Here is a 23,176-nt window from a genome sequence, read left to right on the forward strand (position 1 = left end):
AGGCTGGCGGAGGGACATCTCTGGAGCTCATTGTCCTTGCCTGCCAATGGAAGGTGATAGATAGTCCCTGCTCTGAATACTTCACGGAGTTAAGATGCTCAAATGAGAGATCGTCTAAAAACTCCTGCAATAGGCCGCTGCTTTTTGTGGCCCATCACTCCACGATGTCTCTGTGTGCAAGCAAGCTGGCCTCTATAGTTCCAGGACAGAAGAAGTCCGTCCTATTTTCAGAACACCCCCCACCCACCCAAAAGCATTCCCCTCTGTTATTGAGGGCGGGGACTCGCCTTCATATGTATTTGAAGTTCATCTTTGTTCAGTTTAAAGTTACGTCTCCTCCTTCCTTTTTTTAGAGAGCAGCTGTTGACTCTGTAGCTTCTGCTTAGGCAGCCAGGACAACCCTTCTGAGTCCCCTCCCTTCCTTTTAAAAAAAAAAGGCAGGATTTGTAAACCTCTCTACCTAGAGGAAATGCCGTAAATGTGAAATTATCTGTACTAATGCAGTAGAGGAAGCACCATGTGTGGAGGGCTGTAGCAGCAAACCAAATTTACAGTGCAAGACACGTATCCTTGTCTCTCCACAGCTCCCTAAGTCTTTTTAGATACCCCATCCCTCCCTCCTTGGTCCAGAAAGAAGCAGAGAAGGGATTGAGTCAGCACACCCACCCACTTCTTTAGTCCTTCGCCTGAACCTGGGGCTCCTAAATGTTTTCCTCACTGTGCCCCACCGGACCCCATCCAACCAGGAGGCTGTGGTTTAGTCCCCCAGGACCCGACTCACTGCCGTGACAGCACTTCGGGAGCCTGGTTTTCCTGGATGGATGTCCCCCGGGGAAGTATCTGCAGTTCTCCCACTTGAGACATTTCAGCCATTCCACTAAAACCCAATTGAGAGGAAAATGACAGCAGGAGAGATCAGATCCGCAGCCCGGGGCTCCAGGGACAGCTGGATCACTGTGATTCTTATTCACTTCATTCCCTGCTTTCCTGGAGGGTCTGCCTGCTGCCCCTCCGCCAGTTTGCATTTTCTCTTCTGTGTTGTCCCTGGCCTCACTGCTTTCTCTGTCCGCTGGTAGGTCAGCAAAACCGGTGCCGAGGGAGCTGTTCTCGATGAAGCTAAAAACATCAACAAGTCTTTGTCTGCTCTTGGAAATGTGATCTCTGCCTTGGCAGAAGGGACAGTAAGTAATCCTGTCGCCATCTATTAAATAGTATTATGGGAAGCTGCCTTTGGGGTTTGTGTGTTCTCTTTGCCACACATCCCAGACATTCATTTGTTTTCCTCTTTGGAAGAGAGCAGAGGGATTCCTGGCTGGGGCGCTCGTTGCTGGGAGATCCACTCCACTAGAAAGTATGAATGGTGATGCTAACTTCCAATGACATGGGTCACTGAATGGACATTCTTTGGCAAGATCCGAAGACCTGGCTGCAGATTCTTATTCCACATGTTTCTAAGTTTGGCTTGCTTGCTTGTTTCTGTAGTTTTTCTTTGAATGGGCTGTCAGAACCAATACTCCTTCTTCTCTTAAATAGAAAACACATGTGCCATACCGGGACAGCAAGATGACTCGGATTCTCCAGGACTCTCTGGGTGGGAACTGCAGGACCACAATTGTCATTTGCTGCTCTCCTTCAGTCTTCAATGAAGCTGAAACCAAGTCCACGCTGATGTTTGGACAGAGGTGCGTGTGGGGTCTCAGAACCCAAGCTCTGAGCCACGATATAGGTCTTAGGTGTGAATGGCTTGGGGCAATGGTCAGAGGGGCAAATAATTATTACATTGCCTCTAGCAGATGATCTATAAACTTGAGGCATTACTTACTGAGGCCACAGGGATTATGTTTTTAGTAGTGGTCAGGAATGTGCCTGTTGGAAGAATGATGTTGAACAAAACAAAACAAAATACCCTACTCGTTGGTACTTTTGTTCAAAATGGACTTGAAGCTTAGCCTTTAGCACTATACAGTTTCACATACGTAAATCTGAAGATGGAGAACTACCTTTAACTGGAACCTGGAATCCATTGCAAAGTTGTTCATAAAAACAATCAGAAAGTTAGATAAAGATAGAGTAGAGGCATAAATAAAGGAGGAAAGAAATCAGATGCATTAACTCTGAGGATGGGAGGCCTGGGGTGTATTTGGAGGATAAGGGTGGAGGATGACCACCTTCTCACTGTTTGAAAGGCCTGAGTCAACGTGCCCTGCTTCTGCAGGTTTTAGCAGATGGGTGGGCATGAAGAGCTTGGTGATGAACACAATCTTCCCATGTGTATGTGGGATCTTACCTTCCTTGCCTTTCTTTACGCACTGTTTTCCACCTTGCCCGGCTGCCCACAGCCGACCTCCTTCAGTCTTGTTTGCTTAGTTTGCCAGACCCCCATCTTCTCAGCTGTGCTTTTTTGGGAGGTTGGTTACCTAAACCTGTGATGCTGATGTTTTGGGTGATCTGAGCATCTTTGGTGCTCATGGGACTGAGCCGGAACAGATGTTGTGAGATTTGGGTTATCCTACCATTGTTACATTCAATGTTAGCAGCTGAGGAGCTGCTGTGTCTGTAGCTCTTATTGCCTTGGGTGTTAGTGGGGTTTCCAGTGCACCCCTGCTTTAGTCCTAGGAGTATGTGTCATATGATTATGCCCAAGAAGTAGTTTCGGATGGGGCTGATGGGGTGGGCATCCTGTATGGGAAATAGTTACAGCTTGTTTGAACTGCATCACATCCTAATCGTTTCCCGAGCCTCAACAGAACATAGAATTATTCAGCTTTGGCACCTTTGGGCTGTCTAAATAATAATTGTGTTGAAATGTTGTAGACCTAATATATCTTTCCATCTGAATTTGGATGCTTTTCTTCCTCCTAAATGACGTCCTTGACTAGGCTAATGCTTGAGGCAGTGGCAGTGCAGCAGGGTGACACCTTTGTCTCCCGGTCGTTGGGCCGCTCTCTCCTTGACTTCTCGGAGCCTCACATCTCTTTGCCATAGAGATGGAGTGGTTCCTTCCAAGGACTTTTGGGGGGATGATTGAGCTGCTTCCATTTTCACTGTGCCCAGGGGCTGGTACAGAGAGGGTTCCCGCTGATGTCAAGCTCCCTTTCTTCCATCTTAAACACTCCAGCAGTACTGAGGGTTGGAAAGTTCATAGTAGTGGATGAGACTAGACTGGAAATAAGGAACAGCATTGTAATATAAGGGACACATTTGGATGAAAAAGAATTTCACTTCAGGAACTAATGGGTGAAGAAACACTATATGTGGTGATACATTGTGTACCCTAATAAAACTTATCAGGAACAGAAAATGGTGGCACACACACCTTTAATCCTATTACTCGGGAGGCAGAGATCTGTCTGGATCTCTGTGAGTTCAAGGCCACACTGGAAACAGAACCAGGCAGTGGTGGCACATTCCTTTAATCCCAGGACTTGACATCTAGACACATGCCTTTAATCCCAGATAAATTTTATTAGGGTACACAATGTATCACCACAACTATAGGTAATTTAGGATTCCAGAAAATAAAATGTAACATCAAGCATGTTTCCAGATGAAATAGTTGGTCTGCTTCTTCTATCAGACCCTTAACTGCATAAGAGCAGAGAGTACATTTGCTATTGGCATCTGTGGTCCAGCGTGGGAAGTATACAGTACGTGATTAATAAATACATGCTTAGTGAACAAGGAAGCAAGTGAGCCTCAAGGTCATGATGCAGGATCCTTGCTGAGCTGTGACATCACTGTCCCTAAACATTGACCTGGGTTTGGATCTAGTTTGCCTTCTAGTAAGTAGTCAGAAATATGTGGTGGTTTGTTCCTTTTTTCTCTATGCATGCTAACTAATTGGTTCATTAAGGAGAGTGGACTTTTCTATGGGCCTTTTATCGGCTTTGTTGTTAACCATATGCATCGAACCCAATTATACAGCAGACCTGGGTCTGAACATCAGATTAGACATGGAATCTGATAGCTATTAAGATTAAGCACTTTGAACTCAGAAAAGCCGCTGTGTGTGTCCCAAGTGCCAGATAGCCAGTGTTCATTTTGTTCTTGTTGAAGAACCTTGGGCAGCCTAAGTTCTGTGATTCTCTCAAGGTCACAGGGGAAGTATATATTTTTCCTGGGCTGGAGAAACGATAACATGCTTTGAAGTTGTAGAAAGGCCACAGTCTACAGGTGCCTGAGGGCACCCTGCAAAGAGTCTAGCCAGCCTTCCTTAAGATTCTAGGTTTAGTACTGGATTCAGAGAGGAAAATCCAGGCTGTTTAGGTCTTATTTGATCAAGCTTGTCTCTTTAGTCCTCTGAGTGCCCAGCGCTTTGCTAGTGCAGAAGTAGACAATTCTGTCTGTGTGTCCGAGAGCAACAGGTAGTCCAGATATCTGAGAATCAAAACACCAAATTAAAACATTTTTGTGAATTTTTTTTCTTCTAGACTATGGAATTTTATTCTTTAGTTTTTAATTACTCTTCTGTAGTATTTTTTCTAGCATTTTTCAAGAAGATATTTGTAACTTTCAGATGTGTGCACTCAAATCACCCCATTATCTTAGAAGTCTGTTTAATGTGTCTTGATTTGTTTGGGTGTGGTGTGTGTGTGTGTGTGTGTGTGTGTGTGTGTGTGTGTGTGTGTGAATGAAAGGAGACCCTGAGGGACACACCAATCAGTGCAGGAAGGCCTGAGACAGTGTGCCTTGGGCCAGCACCAATAATTCAGCCTGTTTGTATGTTGAATGTGAAAGGGGATTGATAACTCGAGAAGAGTAATAATCTTTTTGTTCCTGGTGTGCACTGCTTCCAAAGGGAAACGATACCATCATTTTAATCAAGCCACCTGCCATAGTGACAGCTGGATTTGTCAGAGACTGAATAGTGTACATGTAAAATTCATGTCACAAGAATGTGCGAACAAATTACCTGCAGAGACAGAGTGAGCAGCTTAGTTAAGGCACACTCTTTGGTGCACTTGACATAAAACCAAGAATTAAATCACCTCTGTTGGAGGGCCTGTTGTTGAGACACCATTGGGGTAACGGAAGCTCTTGGAGGAAAAGAAAGATACTGTGTGGCGGAAGTTTAACTAGAGGCCAGCTCTTCACTGGTCATCAGGGTTTTAATTCCTTCTCACTCACTAGCCTTTTCTCTCAGAAGCAGTGAGCTCTTTCCAGGCCTGGAGAGTGCTTTGGAGCAGAAGTGTGTTCTGAGGAAAGTGTAGGTGTTTACTTGGCAAGTGAGACTCAGGGCAGATCAGAAGTTGTGATGTTAATTTTGTACCCAAATACATGATTAGGCACTTCCATCAAACACTGATCTAGCTATTGTTCTGACAGTAGTTTTTAGATGCTTGTGGCTAATTAGTCTTATCAATAAAAACAAGGGTCGGATATCGGGGTAATAACCTGAAAGATCAGAGAAGCAGAGCAGCAGCCACTAGAGACTTCTTACCTCTACAAATCCTCAGACCGATTGAAGTGGGGTTGAGATCCTGTCTCCACCCACCTGTCCTCTGTGGTTAACTAGTGGCTGGCTCCACCCTCCAGGCAAGCTTTATTTGTCAGAACACAAACAAACTATCATACAACATTTTTACTTTTTGCCTAAATACAATATGCATGATAACAATAGGCAGGAATTATATTAACAATGTCTAGTCTATTTGCATTTGACAAATTCAGAGAAAATACTCCATTATCTATCATATCTTGGTGAGTCCAAAGTGTTGTACCTAATTCTCTTTCTATCCTAACTTGCATCACCACATTTCTATATCCCCCTCTTTTCTTTTTACAAGATCCCTGAATCTAATCTCCTTTGTTCAGTTTTGTTCTTGACCATTACCAATAACAACTTGTGCCCAGCCCCCCTTAAATGATAATAAAAATCCATGATCCGTCTTTTGGGAATGTGGGTGTAGTTCTCTAGACTACTTCCTGTTGATTGGGGACACTGGTAATCTTTGGGGGACCCTGAGAAAATTCAGGATTGTGATCAAGTCCTGACTGGAGAATTCTATGAGGCTGGATCATCTCAGCCAGCATCCTTGAAGCTGTTTTGAATGTAGAACTCAGAGGAAACTGCAACAGAGGCACTCTGAAATGTTGGATCATCTGGGCCATCCACTCCCATCAGAGAATTTTCAGGGGGGTTCTTCCTTGCTCAAACCTGATTTTTCTTAACCCAGAATGAATCTAGAGCCTCTCATTTCCTGTGGAAATAAAAGCAGAACTTCTTTCCCAAAGTAACATGTCTTTTGAATTAAATTTTGAAGTCAAGATATTTTTAAAATATATAGGTTGGTTTAATTTAGTAGCTTTTACAATCAAATGTCTCTCAGCAGTTATCATTTGCCCATTAACAGTCCAAAAAATCCAAAGACAACGCAATAAAATATAGAATCCAGACTCTCTCTGTATTTTCCATTTTTACATGGCTTATTATATTGTATTACTCTACTCCCTTTTAAGGACTTTATTATTATTTTTAAATCATTTTATTAATCTAAGACTGTTTCTACCCTTTCTCTTTTCTCTTCCAAGCCTACACACATTTTTCAAACATTCTGTAAACCATTTAGAGGTTTTTCCCCCTCTGAATCTGTCTTTATTGAGTATCTCTATTGCAATTTATTAATAAGTTTTTATTGATATGTTTTAATCCCAAGTGCTGGGATTAAAGGTGTGAGCCAACACTGTCTGGCCTCTATGGTTAACTAGTGGCTAGCTCCGCCCTCTGATCTCCAGGCAAACTTTATTTGTCAGAACACAAACAAAATATGTAACAATACTCAGTTGGCTGAGTCAAGTAGATAGATAAACCTGTGTAATGAGCATGGTCCTTCTCTCATCATAGAGACCTTGAAAAGCAAAGCCTGGGATTTCCCAGGGAGAACTGAAGACCAGAAAACATGCTTGCATCTGCATTTCCAGCCAGCTGCTTGGACCTGACTTGAGCTCTGATGGCCCCCACATACACATGAGCCAGTTTCCTTAGAAAACTAAGGAAGAATACGTTGTATGTCTATTGGGGTCTATGTCCTTATCTCTCTCTGTTTCCTTGTTAAACCTTGACAGATGGAAACGGATACCTGGACTACCCTCCTACCCTCCACAAAGGGCACTGCCATCTCCTTCCCTCTCTCCCCCGTTTCTCCCAACACTTACTGTGTAAAGCATGCATTACAGACTTTTCTATGCATTGAGGTTGTGCAGAGCTCCTTATTCAAATGCCAGCACTCCCTGGAACACCTGAAGAGCAAAGGAAAGATGCTGATGCTAGAGGTACCAAGAACCAGCACAGCCAGTGTGCATGTCCATTAGAACTATTGCCAGGGAGTGTAAGTAGACGAGATCAATGAGGAAGCAGGCAGGGATAGGACTTTCCAGGGTATAGAGTGATTCCATCCACTAACTGTGGGTCTCCTTCGTTGTGTGAAGGACTTTTTTCAAGTGCCACACAATGGGGATGCCTTCAATGACAGGTGTGAGTGCTCAGCCTCAGCTGTTGAAGTAGACATGCTTACTTCTCTCAGAACCTGAGTGCGTGCCTCTTCATGTGTGAACTGGACACTCGGGGATGGAGGGCCTGAGGGATGCTGGGAAGGTGATGGATGATGCTTGAGAGCAGAAAGGTGGCTGTCTTCTTTGCATTCCTCAGGAGACTTTTTAAAGAGAATCTTTCCTAATATAACCATCTCAGTGTTTATATCCAAGTGAGGGTGTGCTGTGGTCTCTGATCACTGTTGGCTGCACTTGGAGCTGTCTTCCCTGAGGCGTTAGCTTTGAGGCCTTAAAAAAAATCTTGGCCTCATTTCTCCCTGGAGGGAGCTGAGATCTGATTCCCAGGCACGCCCAGACAACACATTACTGAAGTGGTATTTGAATCTCTGCAGCAAGGTAACACAAGAAAAGCTGTAACACAGACACCATTGGCATCCACAGAGTGGGCTTTGTCTTGCCAAATGGATCTTTTAGGACAGAAGCAAGATTAAATGGGGATTCTGCCCCCAAGGAGCCATTGGTTAGGATTTTGCTCAATGCTGCCTGAGGTTCCAGCTGTAAATAGCACACATTAGGGTAATCACAGGCTCTTGCAGTTTCAGTAGTAAATAGCTAGAATACAGCTCTAGAAAGTCACTGGCTTGTTCACCTGGGCCACAGAGATAGTGTCCCCACCCTATCTGGCCATGCTCTTTGCATAACAACAAACTCTCGTGTGAGATTATATCACCGTAGTGATGTCCAATCCGTCTTAGTTGTGTAAACACACTCAGGGATGTTGTCATAATGCTTCCTGATGCATTTCTGAGTAAACCCTAATTTTTTATTTTATTTTATTTTATTTTACAATACCATTCAGTTCTACATATCAGCCACAGGTTCCCCTATTCTCCCCACTCCCACACCCTCCCCTTACCCCCAGCCTACCCCCCATTCCCACCTCCTCCAGGGCAAATCCTCCCCCTGAGGACTGCAATCAACCTGGTCGACTCAGTCCAGGGAGGTCCAGTCCCTTCCTCCCAGACTGAGCCAAGTGTCCCTGCATAAGTCCCAGGTTTCAAACAGCTAACTCATGCAATGAGCACAGGACTTGGTCCCACTGCCTAGTTGCCTCCCAAACTGATCAAGCCAGTCAACTGTCTCACCTATTCAGAGGGCCTGATCCAGCTGGGGGCCCCTCAGCCTTTGGTTCATAGTTCATGTGTTTCCATTCATTTGGCTATTTTTTTTCAATAATTGAGTAGAACCGAAATTTATTATAAGCCACAGTCGTCCTTGGGACCTCCATACTATATATATAGCCTCTATGGTTCTATGGGCTGTGGTCTGATTGTTCTTTATTTTATATCTAGAATCCACCTATGAGTGAATACATACCATGACTGTCTTTCTGGGTTTGGGTTACCTCACTCAGGATGATTTTTTCTAGGTCCATTCATTTGCCTGCAAATTTCATGCTTTCATTGTTTTTCTCTGCTGAGAATATGTATATATGTGTATATGTATATATATGTATATATGTGTATATGTACCACATTTTTTCCATCCATTCTTCTGTTGATGGGCATCTAGGTTGTTTCCAGGTTCTGGCTATTACAAATAGTGCTGCTATGAACATAGCTGAGCATGTATCTTTATGGTATGAATCAGCATTCCTTGGGTATATGCCCAAGAGTGGGATGGCTGGGTCTTGAGGTAGTTCGATTCCTAATTTTCTGAGAAACCGCCATACTGATTTCCACAGTGGTTGTACAAGTTTACATTCCCACCAACAGTGGAGGAGTGTTCCCTTTGCTCCACATCCTCTCCAACATTGGCTGTCATTGGTGTTTTTGATCGTAGCCATTCTGACAGGTGTAAGGTGGTATCTCTGAGTCGTTTTGATTTGCATTTCTCTGATGATTAAGGATGTTGAGCATTTCTTTAAATGTCTTTCAGCCATTTGTAGTTCTTGTTTTGTGAATTCTCTGTTTAGCTCTTTAGCCCATTTTTTAATTGGACTGTTCAGTATTTTGATGTCTAGTTTCTTGAGTTCTTTATATACTGTGGAGATCAATCCTCTGTCAGATGTGGGGTTGGTGAAGATCTTTTCCCATTCTGTTGGCTGTCTTTTTGTCTTATTGACTGTGTCTTTTGCCCTGCAAAAGCTTCTCAATTTCGAGAGGTCCCATTTATTAATTGTTGTGCTCAGGGTCTGTGCTGTTGGTGTTTTATTTAGGAAAAGGTCTCCGGTGCCAATGCGTTCAAGAGTGCTTCCTACTTTCTTTGCTATTAAGTTTAGTGTAACTGGATTTATGTTCAGGTCTTTGATCCACTTGGACTTGAGTTTTGTGCATGGTGACAGATATGGACCTATTTGTAATCTTTTACATATTGACATCCAGTTATGCCAGCACCATTTGTTGAAGATACTTTCTTTTTTCCATTGTATAGTTTTGGCTCCTTTGTCAAAAACCAGGTGTTCATTTGTGCATGGATTAATGTCAGGGTCTTTAATTCGATTCCATTGGTCCGTATGTCGGTTTTTATACCAGTATCAAGCTGTTTTTATTACTATAGCTCTGTAGTAGAGTTTGAGGTCAGGGATGGTGATGCCTCCAAAGGTTGCTTTATCATATAGGATTCTTTTAGCTATCCTGGGTCTTTTGTTTTTCCATATGAAGTTGAGTATTTTTCTTTCCAAGTCTGTGAAGAATTGTGTTGGGATTTTGATGGGGATTGCATTGAATCTGTAGATTGCTTTTGGTAAGATTGCCATTTTTACTATGTTAATCCTACCTATCCATGAGCACGGTAGATCCTTCCATTTTCTGATATCTTCTTCAATTTCTTTCTTTAGAGATTTAAAGTTGTTATCAAAAAGGTCCTTCACTTGTTTAGTTAGTGTTATCCCAAGGTATTTTATATTATTTGTGGCTATTGTAAAGGGTGATGGTAAACCCTAATTTTAAGCAATATATGACTTTTGGGCTTCAGACAAAATTATAAAACTGGCCTGAAGAGTCTTCCTTGGTTCCTGCTGTCTTACTGAGTTCATGTGCTATGAACTAACTGAAATTCTTTTGGAAGCTAAGCTGAGCAGTAAAGGCACGTCTCTGGTTCTATGCTTGGTTCCCAAGCCATGAGCACCAGGAGCCATGTTGACTTGCCATGTTTAAGTCTCCATATAATGCTCTTTAGTGTGATTCTAGGCACTAAATAAGTAGGGGGGGGACCCACAAAAGATCCAGGAACCAAAAGCCTTTTGACAGTCTCTAAAGTGAATGCAAATGAGGATATGGTCGCTCCTAGGTATGGTTGAGGGGAGGGTTTATGGTAGATATGAGGGAGAGTTCAGTTAGAGACCCAGGGAAGGTGGGGGAGGGGTGGTGAGCAAGGAAGAGAAGAGAAGTGAAGAGAAGAGAAGAGAAGAGAAGAGAAGAGAAGAGAAGAGAAGAGAAGAGAAGAGACAAGAGAGAAGAGAGAAAGAAAAGAGAAAAGAGAAGAGAGAAGAGAGAAAAGAGAAGAGAGAAAAGAGAAGAGAGGGCAAGTGGACCAAGAGGAGCCGAGGCCCAAGAGAGTGTGTGGCTGGAATGGCAGGTGTATACTGGGAAGAAGCTGGGGAAGGGAAGGGAAGCCCTGGAAAAGTTAGATGGGGGTGGGGTGAGCAGGGCTGGGAGGAGCCACAGGGACTGAGTGAGCCTTGTCCAGGGTTTCATTGGGACCTGACATAGAGTCTACAAGGCAAAGCCATTTTTGCATTGGCCAACTACTGAGCGTGGGGCCTGCCCTGGAGTGTGGTTGATACACCCAGTGACACCCCACTGGAGAAGACCGACTACCCCGCTCCTAGCAGGCATCAATGGCAAACAGCTTCTTGGTTAGGAGCGGGACTTGGTGCCTACCTCCCCTTTCCTCTGTGTGCTGAGATGTCATCCAGGTTAAACCCATGCGGGTCTTGTGTGCGCTGTCACAGGCTGTGAGTTAGTTCATATGTGCATCGACCCTCGTGTATCACCTGTGTGCGCTGTCACAGACTGTGAGTTAGTTCATGTGTGCATCGACCCTCGTGTACCTGTGTGTGCTGTCACAGGCTGTGCGTTAGTTCATGTGTGCACTGACCCTCGTGTATCACCTGTGTGTGCTGTCACAGACTGTGAGTTAGTTCATGTGTGCACTGACCCTCGTGTACCTGTGTGTGCTGTCACAGGCTGTGAGTTAGTTCATGTGTGCACTGACCCTCGTGTACCTGTGTGTGCTGTCACAGGCTGTGAGTTAGTTCATGTGTGCATCGACCCTCGTGTACCTGTGTGCGCTGTCACAGACTGTGAGTTAGTTCATATGTGCGTCAACACTCATGTATCTGGAAGAGTCTATTGTTTGGATCCTTTGTTGTTTTTGTTTCCTTTTTGGCATTTTTATGTTTTTTTTTGGGTTTATTTTGATTTTTTTTTCTTTTGAAATTATAATTACATCATTTCCCCCTTCCCTTTCCTCCCTTCAAACCCTCCAATATACCCTGCTTGTTCTCTTTCAAATTCATGTCTTCTTTTTTCATTAATTGTCGTTACATATATTCATATGTATACCCATATATATTTCTAAACATAACCTACTCAATCTGTATAACGTTTCTCATACATATGTTTTCAGGGCTGGCCATTTGGTATTGTATGAACAATTAGTTCTTGGAGAAGGTTGTATCTCTCGCTCTCAGGACTTCTCAGTTGCCTGTAGTTCTTTGTGTAGAGTTGAGGCCTCCTGGCCTTGAGAGACAAAGCATGAGTTGAGTGGGTAGGAAGGTGTGAAGGAGGATCTAAGGAGCTGGGAGAGGGGAAAATGATCAAAAAAATTTCTAAAGCCAATAAATAAAAAAACAAAAACAAACGAAAGAAGGAAAAACCCAAGTTAGAGCCCAGGCCTGGCTGGAGATACGACTCAGGTTAAAGCACTTCCTACTCTTGCAGAGAACCCAGGTTTGTTTCCCAGTGCCTGTGTGGTGACCACAGTCATCTGTCTCTCGAGTTCCCGGGGATCCAATGCCCTTCTGTTCTCCTGGGCACCAGGCCTGCATGTTAAACACACACACACACACACACACACACACACACACACACACACACACACACACACACTCACATATCCAGGCAAACGTTCATACCCATAAAAAAATAAATGTTTGTTTGTTTGTTTGAGATAGGCTGTCTCTGTGTAGCACCAGCGGTCCTGGAACTCACTAAGTAGACTAGACTGGCTTAGACAGAGATTTCCCTAGCTCTGCCTCTGTGTGCTGGGATTAAAGATGTCTGTTATCACACTTGACTGAAAATAAATCTTTCTTTTTTTCAAGATATTCTGTTTTTTTTTTTTAATTTTATTGATTCTTTGTGAATTTCACATCAGGCATTCCAATTTTACTTATCTTCCTATCCCCTCACACCTGTCCTCTGCCCTTTCAACCTCTCTCCCCAAAACAAAACCAAATTCAAAAGAAAAACCAAACCAAACCAAACAAAGCAGAAAAGGGAGAGAGAGAGAGAGAGAGAGAGAGAGAGAGAGAGAGAGAGAGAGAAGAGAAGAATCTTGTAGAAGCTGTAATGTGGCCCATTGAGTCACAGTTTACCTTTTAGTTTGTTCACCTTTACATGCAAGTATTCATTGCCATGAGTCATTGGTCTGGCTTGAGGCCTTTGGCTTTGCCACACCATTGATAATGGGCACTCACTAGGGCTCCTCTTGGATATCCTGTTGTTGTCCTGTGTTGTGGAGACCCCACTGTTTTGGATCTGTAGGTTCGTTCCCTTCAGCTGATCCAACAGTTCATAGATTCTGTGTTGGGATGGGCCAACTCATAGCCCTGGTTCTGAGCCTGGCTAGTACCTGGGTTGGTCAGCCCACCAATTTTCCCTCATCATTACTACCCGGGTGAGCTCTCCAGCACTCTCTGGGCTGGCTAGCTCACCCAATGCAGCCTGCAGCAAAGAGCTGGGCCAGTTCTGCTTTCAGATCTTCAGATCTGGGTCACCCACACTCATACCACCAGGGCCAGCTCTGCTGTTTTGCCCAGGCAAGGGATATGGCTCTCTCTCACAACTGCTGTAAGGGGCAGACAGGGGTGGGGCGTGGTCAGCTCTCCTGCTCTCATGCCCTTAACCTGATAACCCATTTAGTTGTGTAAACACTCTCTGTGAACCCACTATGTAGTTAGTCTACAGCGATGGTGCATAGCTGGGCATCTACAGGAGGAAAGGCAGTCAGCATAGCAAAAAGTAGGGACCGATGGTCATTCTGGCTTTCTCTTCTCATTTGCTAGAGTTCGGGGTACAAGGACAACGAGATTACTGCCTCACATGCTTTTCTTCAGGTCTCTCAGAAGAATGAGCACTGAGAACCTTTTATTCCACCCTTCAGGATTGTTTCCAGCAGTCCTAGACAGGAGAATATTTGTTCTTTTAAGAAGGACCCTCTGGGCACAGAAATTCAATTTCTCTTTTAGTAGCTCTGGTTTGTTCTGCAGTCTGGAAATGCTTATATCTGATATGTTTCTTTTCCTTTAAAATATATTTGGATTAATTCTTTGAGAATTCATGCAATGTATTTGATCATATTCACACCCCCACTCTTCCTTCCCCTAATTCATCTCAGGTCCACCCCTCACCCTCAACTCCTCCTAACTTCATGTCTCTTTTTTAAAAATAATTCATAGGGTCCAATTTGTGCTGCATACACACATATACATGTATACACTCTCCAGAAGCTATCAGCTGTCAGAAGCTCCTCAGGTAATGGTGGGGCCTGACTCTTGAGGGCCTCTTCTTCCATGCTAGAATGTTCATCTTGTGCAGGCAACCATAGCTGCCATGAGCTCACGGGTTCAGCAACCTTGTCATGCCTGGAAGACAGTTTCCCTCACGCCCTCCCCAGCCTCTTGCTCTTAGAACATTTCTGCCACCTCTTCTATAAAGCTCCTTGAACCTTGAGCGTGAGGGTGATGCACGCGTCCCATTAGTGGCTGAGCACTTCATAGACACACTTTGCACTTTGACTAGTTAGGAGTATCTGGGTTGACCAGTGTCCACTGAACCTTTGTGTTTCTTTAAATGTCTCTAACAAGGACAGAGAGCTGCACTACTTAATGTATAGGCACAGAGATGTGAGTTCAGAGGTCAGTTTGATACTATGTCTATTTAGCAAAATAATAACAGTAGTTCACCCCTGGGACCTGTGTGCTCCCCAACCATGGCTTCTTGGTCGGATTCATAGTGCCAGGTATGTGTTTTCTCCTGTGGAGCAGACTTTAAATCCAATCAGAAACAAGTTGGTTACCCCCATAACATTCATGCCACCTTTGCCCCTGTTGGATTTTACGGTCATTATTGTAGTTTTCACAGCTGGTACGGCTATTAATGATTTTTTCCTCCAGCAGCCTACACAGCACATGCCTTTCCTGCAAAATGTAGCCAGCAGGGAGGAAGCTTCTTGGTCCTGCTTGACCAAAGTGTGTGGTGTCTTCAGCAATAGGGTCTTATCACCAAGTTCTGGTGGGCAACCAAGATCAGTGGTTGTAGCCTGTATTGGTTTGGGAGGTCCCTGGGTTACCCTTGACCTACGTAACTCAAGGGGAGGCAGCCCATATCTAACACTACTAGGCTTTGTATTTGGCATTCTATGGCCTCTGAGAAGAGCATTATCCCTTGTATAGGGCAACTCCAATTAAACTCTTTTATATGAGTGTGTGTATATACCTAGGAATCTTATAAAATAGGTTTCATATAACTTTAAATACCCTTAGGGTTAGTTATCCTTCCTCCCATCCCCTCCTCTACCTTCCCCTCTCCTTCCAACACAGGTGATATGAAAGGAGAGGGAGGGATCATGGGGAGGGAGGTTTAGGTGGGGAGATGTTGCCTTTCTATATGTTTATTTCTCTAACACATTTTTATTGAATATAGCATGCATATAGTAAAAAGCATAAACTTAATGTGTGCAGTTTATAAACATTTACAAATGCACAAAAACTCGTAACCGCCTCCCAGTGCCTTAGAAGCCCTCCTCTTGCTTAGCCAGCACTATGCTCTCAAGAGTAAGCGCCATCCCGACTTCAGGCAGCATGGATTGGAGTTGCAAGCCCTTGAACCTCACATGCAGAAGACCACACAGTACTATTTTCATCCAGCTGCTTTTACGTATCATTGCATTCATAGTATTCAATTGAATGTATTCATTATACTGTTGGTGGGTATTTGGACTGCTTTCAGCTAGGGGCTGTTATCAAGAACATTACAGGTATCTGTTGCCTATGAACACACCTGTTAGGTAAGAATAGATATGGGTCATAGGGTGTGGCATACAGTTTTAGCAGATGTTGCAATTCACTTTTCTAAAATGATAGTAACAATTCATACTCATGGTAAATCATCAGAGGTAAAGTCACTGAGCTTTTGCACCACTTGGCTCTCCTGTTGGGTGTGGAAAGGCATCTTGTTGGTGTTTTAGTTGCATTCCCAGTAGCTGATGATGCCAGTGTTCTCTTTGCAGTGTCGATTGGCACTTCTTTCAGTAATGCCCATTCCAGTCTTCGCCTGTTTCTTTTCCTTCTTGATTTATAGGAGTTACTCCAGATAACTCTGTTGTCTGCATGTATTTCAGGATCTTCTGTTTTATGACTTGCCTTCTAACTCTCTTAATGGTTTTTAATTAGGGAAGTTTTTAATTTGATAGTCAATTTTTTCTTTTATGTTGTAGTCAAGAAATCTTTTATCTAACACAAGGTCTTGAGGACATTCTCCGTTATTTCCTTTTAGACATTTTACTGTTTCACCCTGTGATCCATCTGGAATAGAATTCTTATGTGGAACTGGAGTTTTACTGCCACATATCAAAAGGCCCATGTTCCTGCTCCGTGGTGTGAGCACGTCCCATAGATCAGATGACAGGGATGTAGAGTGTCTGGACTGTTGTCCGTTCTGTTTCTAGCCAAAGTTTCTGACTATGTAATCATTTTAAGGACGATGACTTTCTAAGTACTGCTATTCATTCCTTGAACTTAGTTTCCCCCACCCCCACCTCTCTCTCTCTCTCTCTCTCTCTCTCTCTCTCTCTCTCTCTCTCTCTCTCTCTCTCCATTCCCTTTTTCCTCTCCCACCACCCCGTCCCTGTCTCTAGGATATGGGAAATATTTTAAATCTATGTCAACTCTCTTTCTGTTAGCTCATTTTTCCATATCCTGGCCTCAGGGGATGCAAAGGTTAGCTCTAGTCCCGTTTGAAGCCGAGAGAATTCTAGGGATCCAGCATGAGCTGTGGTTTCCCATTGTTGCTTGAGCTCCAGGTCAGAGTTGGGGTGCATTATTTTCTATCTTCTCCTCTGACTCTGCTCTGCCTCTATCCTGCCCAGCTCTGTGCTCTCTTCAGTCATGGCAGTGGCCCCCTTACCTCTGGCTTTCAGTCAGGTCAGGCCAGGAAAAACATGGCAGGTGATCAAAAATGACAGAGGGAATGTATGCCAGGCATTTATTTCCCTGCAGACTCATTTTGGGCTGGATTGCCCCGAACCACAGGCTATTATGGGTCCCAACGAGCAAGTCATCTCTTCCAGCTCTCTTTTTGAGGCTTCTCCCATGTCCACTAATATAGGCGTTACATTGTCCCATGTTTCACCTTTCCATACCTTTGTTAAACTCTGCAAGATGTGCAAGTTGAGCGGGTCACCTCTTCACTGCCAGGACTCTGCTTAATACAGAAATAGAAGAAAAAGAATCTTCTGGGCAGCTCAGAAGCCAGAATCAGTTGTCCTGTAAAAACCTTGATAGGTCTGCTTGAAGAATGTGCCTCTGACTAACCCTGCCTGGAGACAGCACAGGGGCTCCATCTTTTTCTCTCTGGTACCCTTTGGAGCCATCGGGAGACTATTTATGCCTTCAGTAGAATTGGTAGTCTTAAGGTGTGTCCTCCAGTCACAGCAAGCATTTTAGCTATGAGTTTGTTTGTTTGTTTTCGCTCTCTGACTTAAGTTGATAACGGAATGGGCACTGCTGTGCCGGTGTTCGTATCCCAGACACAGACGAAGCAGCGCCCAAAGACGTTAGAAGGCGGGATGAGAATGCCAGACTGCAGCGAGCTTGAAAGCAGTAATGAAATTACCGCTGCTGAAGAATTAGAGTTGAGACAGTTCCGGAGAGGGCAGCCTCGAGCTACAGCAAATGAGAATGATCCTAATTCCTTAGTGAGTCCCACACGGAAGCAGTTTATTTAACTCCCCTTTCAACACTTGGGTTATTTAGTTGTCTGCTTTAGGAATTAATTTTGGAATGACATCTGCAGCATGGGGAGGACTGTTGAATGTCTTGCACCAAAATAGAAATCCTGTCCCGAATGCCATCTGATGTCAGCAGTAATTAACCTGGATCACACATCAGCCGGACCGGCAAACATGACAGTCCTAGAATGGTGTGGAGATTAAAATGAGAATGTCAGTAGCAAGTAAGACAGGACATCATCTATTTTCACACGGGCTTTACCTGCCTAATGAGTAAATGGCTAATGGACTCCTACAAGAGGAGTCCACTCTTTCTGGGACGTGGTTAAACCTGTCCGTTTCTCTGCAGACCTAGGTGAGCCAAACCTTTTCTTCAGTCTCACCTATTACAGATGCTGATCTTTTTCTTTCCTTCCCAGCTTCTCCTTCCACTAGCTGTCCAGCTGAATGTGACACCCATAGGCCACAGGCCCTAGGAGATCATGAAATATAGTGCCCACGAGACATGCTTGTCATGCCGTTTTTTAAAAACGTTCTGAATTTGGAAAATGCAAATATTAAACACCCCAACTTCTGGCTACTTTTAAACAATGAGATGATTTGAGAACAATCAGCTCTTTCCTCTAACGTGGTGATCCTTGCCTTCGATAAAGGGATCAGTAGGAAGCCATGGTGTTCGCCAGTCAGCCTCCCTCGCTTATGTGGCCCACCTACCCCATAGCCCATGTGTTAGCATGGGCCCAACACTTTGGTTCTAGGCACCAAAGACAAATGAGAGAAGTAACTAATCATTCATTTTTGTCGCTGACATAAGAAACCCCAGGCTCTAAGCGGTTGGGGACCTTGTCCATCTGTCTTGGTATGTCCCTAGTGTTCTATAAATGTTTATTGAATTAAGTGAGAATTCTGTTTAGATGATGAATCTGGCAATGGTCTGTGGGATGCTTAAAGGAACATGCTGAACCTGGGGGTAAGCCTATAACCCTAGGGCTAAAAACAGACTGAGGGGGGCAGAGGAAGTTAGACAAGGTGGGGCGCTGAGACACAATCTGAATACAAGTCCACTGGATTGAAAGGCTGATGGAATGGGAAGGAGAAAAGGGCAGGAGGGTTCCGGAGTTCCAAGGAGTGACAGTGTGGGCTGGAGAGATGGCTCAGCAGTTAAGAGTGTTTTTTGTCCTCATGAGGACCAGAGTTCAGACCTCAGTACCCACATCACAAACACCCCTAACTCCAGCTCTCAGGGATCCAGTGCCTCTTCTGACCTCTAAGGGCACACACACACACACACACACACACACACACACACACACACACACACACGTGCACGCACCTGTACATACACTCACACAGACATGCATTCACAGAGAGAGACACACATGCTAAAAATAAATCTTTTTTAAAAAAATGAAGTAGCAGTGCTATTAACCCAGCTTTGAGGGTTGTAGGTAGATGCCACAGGAAGTCTCGGCTATCCCAGTCTAGTTTTGGATGTGAAGGGAATCTGAGGCTTGATTCTTTAAAATCAGTAAGTGCTAATGGCTGGTCTCAGAACTGATTCCTTGTGTTTTAATCCCAGAGCGAAGACCATCAAGAATACAGTCTCTGTGAACTTGGAACTAACAGCAGAAGAATGGAAGAAGAAATATGAAAAGGAGAAAGAGAAGAACAAGGCCTTGAAGAGTGTCATCCAGCATCTGGAGATGGAGCTGAACAGATGGAGGAATGGTGAGAGGAATGGAGTGGGGTGGAGGCAGGGGCATGCGGGGCAGAGGCAGGGGCATGCGCTCTTTCCTTCCTGTGACTGTTGCCATCCTGGGAGCCTCTTGGGAAAGGGGATGATTGTGGAATTCAAGCATTTCCAATTCCTGTGATGATGAGTGTTTTATTATTTTGTTTTACTGATACGTTTTATTATTCCTTGGCACCATGCCATGCCTCATTTCATCCTGTGGCCCCTACACAGTGGTATGAGCAAGGTGGCCTGAATCAATCAAACTGTGTGTGTGTGTGTGTGTGTGTGTGTGTGTGTGTGTGTGTGTGTGTGTAGAAGCATGTATGTGAGGGTTCATGTGTATACACGTATATGTGGAGACTAGAGAACAGCCATGGGTGTTCTACCCAGGAAGACTTTGAGACAGGGTCTGGACTAGCTAACAAGCCCCCATGGACCAGTCTGTCCCCACCTCCCCAGCTCTGGGATTATGAGCACTTGTGAGCATGCCTCATATTTTTATGTGTTTTATTGAGATGGAATTCAGGTCATTGTGTTGAGCATCAAGCACTTGCTTGAGAGAGTCATTCCCCAGCCTGACCAGAATCTGTTTCCAGAGCTCTGCTTTCTGTAGGTTACTGTCCTTCCTTCTCAGGGGGTCCTGGCTTGAAGATTACAGGGCAGCATCTGAGAGTTTGTTTTGACTAATACAGATTGCTTTGACTAAATGGGAAAATATGGTTTGCTTCAGTCTTGTAATTTATTTGGGGTTAAAACTCACCTCAGGCAAGTACTTGCCTTTTCTGACCTGTCTCACCGTCAGGTTCTTCAGAGTAAAAGACAGTGGGCTAAAGAAACCCTGCTCTAAAATGGACTCTGGCAGGCCTGCTTCATGACTAGCTTCCCCCCTCCTCGAACAGTCTCTTTGGTTTGCTCTAGAGGAGAAAATATCTCTGAGAGCTGGCGTGCCGCGGGTGGGCAGGTTGTGGGAGAGGTGTTAGGGGTGCCTTCCAGATCCCGGGGCAGACAGATTATTTCGGTGACTTTAGCATTATGACAGAGCTCAGAAGGTAGCAGTCTGTTTGAATCTGGAAGCAAGGCAGGTTGGAGCTGTGTGTCAGAGGATGGGAATAGCTGGCAGTCCTTTGTGCCTCAGATCCTCTGCTTCCCTGGAGTATGTATATTTCAGCAGCCACTGCAGGCCATGGTGCCCTGAGGGCGGGAGCCCCGGCATTGCTGGGCAGACCTGGACGTAGCATGCCTGTTTGCAACTGCACTTTGCCACTTCGCAGAGAGCTGGAAGCCTATTGTTGGTGACGGTATTTGCTGCTACATCTTGCTAGTCAGGAGCCAGCGTCAGTGAGCTGCTTATTTAATTGAAAAGCAGTTACGTGGCCAACAAGACTCCCAGAGAGGATCAAAAATTGACCTAGTAGCCTAAATAAGAGGATTTTCCTCTTTTCGGAAGCGTTTCTAGCTACACATGTGTTTCCAAAGCTGCTGGAATAATTGAATAACTCAGCACCTGTGCTGGGTGATGATGCCACGCAGATTGGCAGGGGCCGAAAAGTGGCAAGTGTAGAAAGCGAGCTGGGAGAGGCTCTGGGAAGCGTTGCTATATTTCTGGAATCCTTTTGGGTCAGTTCCCTGAGGGATGACTGGGCCATTTAGTAAAGCTCTTGGTGAAGGGTTAGCTCATGGCCTTAGAAGCATTCTGAGTTGGGCAATAACCTGGTTATTCTAATCATTTCCTATCTCTTGCCTGACTCTTGCAGTCCAGACCTTCCTCCCACATCCAGTGCTACCCCGTGGAATCTGCCCTGCCTCACTGGCCTGATTTCCTGCATACCTAGCATTTCTTTGGGGTCCTGTGTCCCATTCTTGGCCTCTGCATGTGCCATCGCTTTAACACATCCCACTTCATCCACATTGCTAATCTTTAAAAAGTCCGATTTCCTGTATCTTTTGGTGAGATCCTACATAAACCCTTAAGCTCCATAATTTGGGGAAAGTAAGGCATAGGTCTGGAGTTCAGGGACTCCTGAGCTGAAGAGGGGAGGTCGAGCATTACTGATCTTTTGGCCATAGATGAGGGCATAGGGAGAGGCGAGGCCCTATAGTTGACAGGTGGAAGAAGAGAGGAAGTAGAGATGGACGGACCCCCACAGCCTGTGGCCTTGTGTCTGACCCCCTCCTACCTCCACCTGGACCAATTTCCAACCTTTGAAGCTTGATTGACAGTGTACATTGCAAGTTTGTGTTCCCTCCAAAGCACATGTTGAAATCACAATTCCTGAGGTGATGGTACTAGGAGGTGGTTTCTTTGGAAGCTGTCCTAGTTAGGATTTTTAGTTATGATGAAACACCATAACTCAAAGCTGCTTAGGAAGGAAAGGGTTTATTAGGTTTACACTTCCACATTGTAGTTCATTACTGAAGGAAGTCAGGGCAGGAACTCATACAAGGGCAGGAACTAATGCAGAGGCCATGGAGGGGTGCTGCTTATTAGCTTACGCCCCATGACTTGCTCAGCCTGCTTTCTTATACAACCCAGGACCACCAGCCCAAAGGTGGCCCACCCTGAGTGGGCTCAGCTCTCCCACATTGATTACTAATTAAGAAAATGCCCTATAGGCTTGTCTGAAGCCCAGTCTTATGGAGACTTTTCTCGATTGAGGTTTTCTCATTTCTCATTTGACAACAGTCTGTATCAAGTTGACATAAAACTAGTCAGCACAGGAGGTGGTTATTTCTTGGGGATTATTGCCTTTATGTGATTCCCATGAGACTGTGCAGCAAGAGAAGACTTCTGCAAACCCAGAAGAGCTCCCCACACCCCATCCAAGAACAGGGCTGTGTTGCCACTATGACCTCAGACTTCCACTTCCCAAATTATGAGAACTGTTTCTGTCACGCAGAAGACCCCGTCTTTGTCATAGCTCCAGGTGACTCAGATGGCCGCCCCTTTAGTACTGCAGGCTGTGCGGCTCTCCCCTGCATACACGGTTGGAACCGCCTTGGTTCTCAAAGGAGAACCTGTGACTTGGAGCATGTACTCTGCAAGCCTAGTTCTTTTTGGCGTTGCCAGTGACGGATGCCAGCTCTGTAGACATGCAGAGGGACCTGAGGAGAGGCCACACCTTCTGTTTTGTTGTTTTGTTGTTATGGTTTTTTTTGAGACAGGATTTCTCTGTGTGGCCCAGGCTGGTCTGGACCTCAGAGATCCACCAGCCTTTGCCTCCTGAGTGCTGGGATCAAAGGTGTGCGCCACCACTGCCTGGTCACACCTTTTTTGTTGTTGTTGATTTTTTTTTTTTCTTTTCTCCGAGACAGGGTTTCTCTGTGTAGTTTTGGTACCTGTCCTGGATCTCGCTCTGTAGACCAGGCTGGCCTCGAACGCACAGAGATCTACCTGGCTCTGCCTCTCAAGTGCTGGGATCAAAGGAATGTGCCACTGTGGCCCGGCTTTTTGTTTTTAAGGGTGAGAGAGAGCCACCTCGCTGCCATGGCTTCAATCTTCAATGAACCAGCTATTGTCCTCAGGTAGCAAGTAGCAGCAGTGACAGACCCTGCCCAGCTTACACACAAAGAAAGCCTGGGAAGAATATAGAGAATATTATATTTTCACAGACTCTGAAAAGTGTCCTAACACAAGGCTGAAGTGTGAACAACAGAAGGACAGACCCTTGCCAGGGGTTTGTTTCCCATGTCATTTGGAGACTGGGAGGACCAGGA

At 44.8% G+C, this 23,176-nt stretch overlaps 1 protein-coding gene across 3 annotated transcripts in view; it reads left to right on the plus strand.

Moving 5' to 3' along the window:
• Kif5c (kinesin family member 5C) overlaps positions 1 to 23,176 on the plus strand; it is a 160,555-nt gene that overhangs the window by 75,930 nt on the left and 61,449 nt on the right. For all 3 annotated transcript variants that reach the window (XM_006974286.4, XM_042275271.2, XM_076569432.1), the window contains 3 exons: positions 1,077 to 1,181; positions 1,534 to 1,682; positions 19,307 to 19,455. In XM_006974286.4, the coding sequence (XP_006974348.1) occupies positions 1,077 to 1,181; positions 1,534 to 1,682; positions 19,307 to 19,455 (403 nt within the window). The remainder of the gene's footprint in view (positions 1 to 1,076; positions 1,182 to 1,533; positions 1,683 to 19,306; positions 19,456 to 23,176) is intronic.

The sequence above is a fragment of the Peromyscus maniculatus genome, chromosome 4 (genome assembly GCF_049852395.1).
Source record: "Peromyscus maniculatus bairdii isolate BWxNUB_F1_BW_parent chromosome 4, HU_Pman_BW_mat_3.1, whole genome shotgun sequence".
Taxonomy (NCBI): Eukaryota; Metazoa; Chordata; class Mammalia; order Rodentia; family Cricetidae; genus Peromyscus; species Peromyscus maniculatus.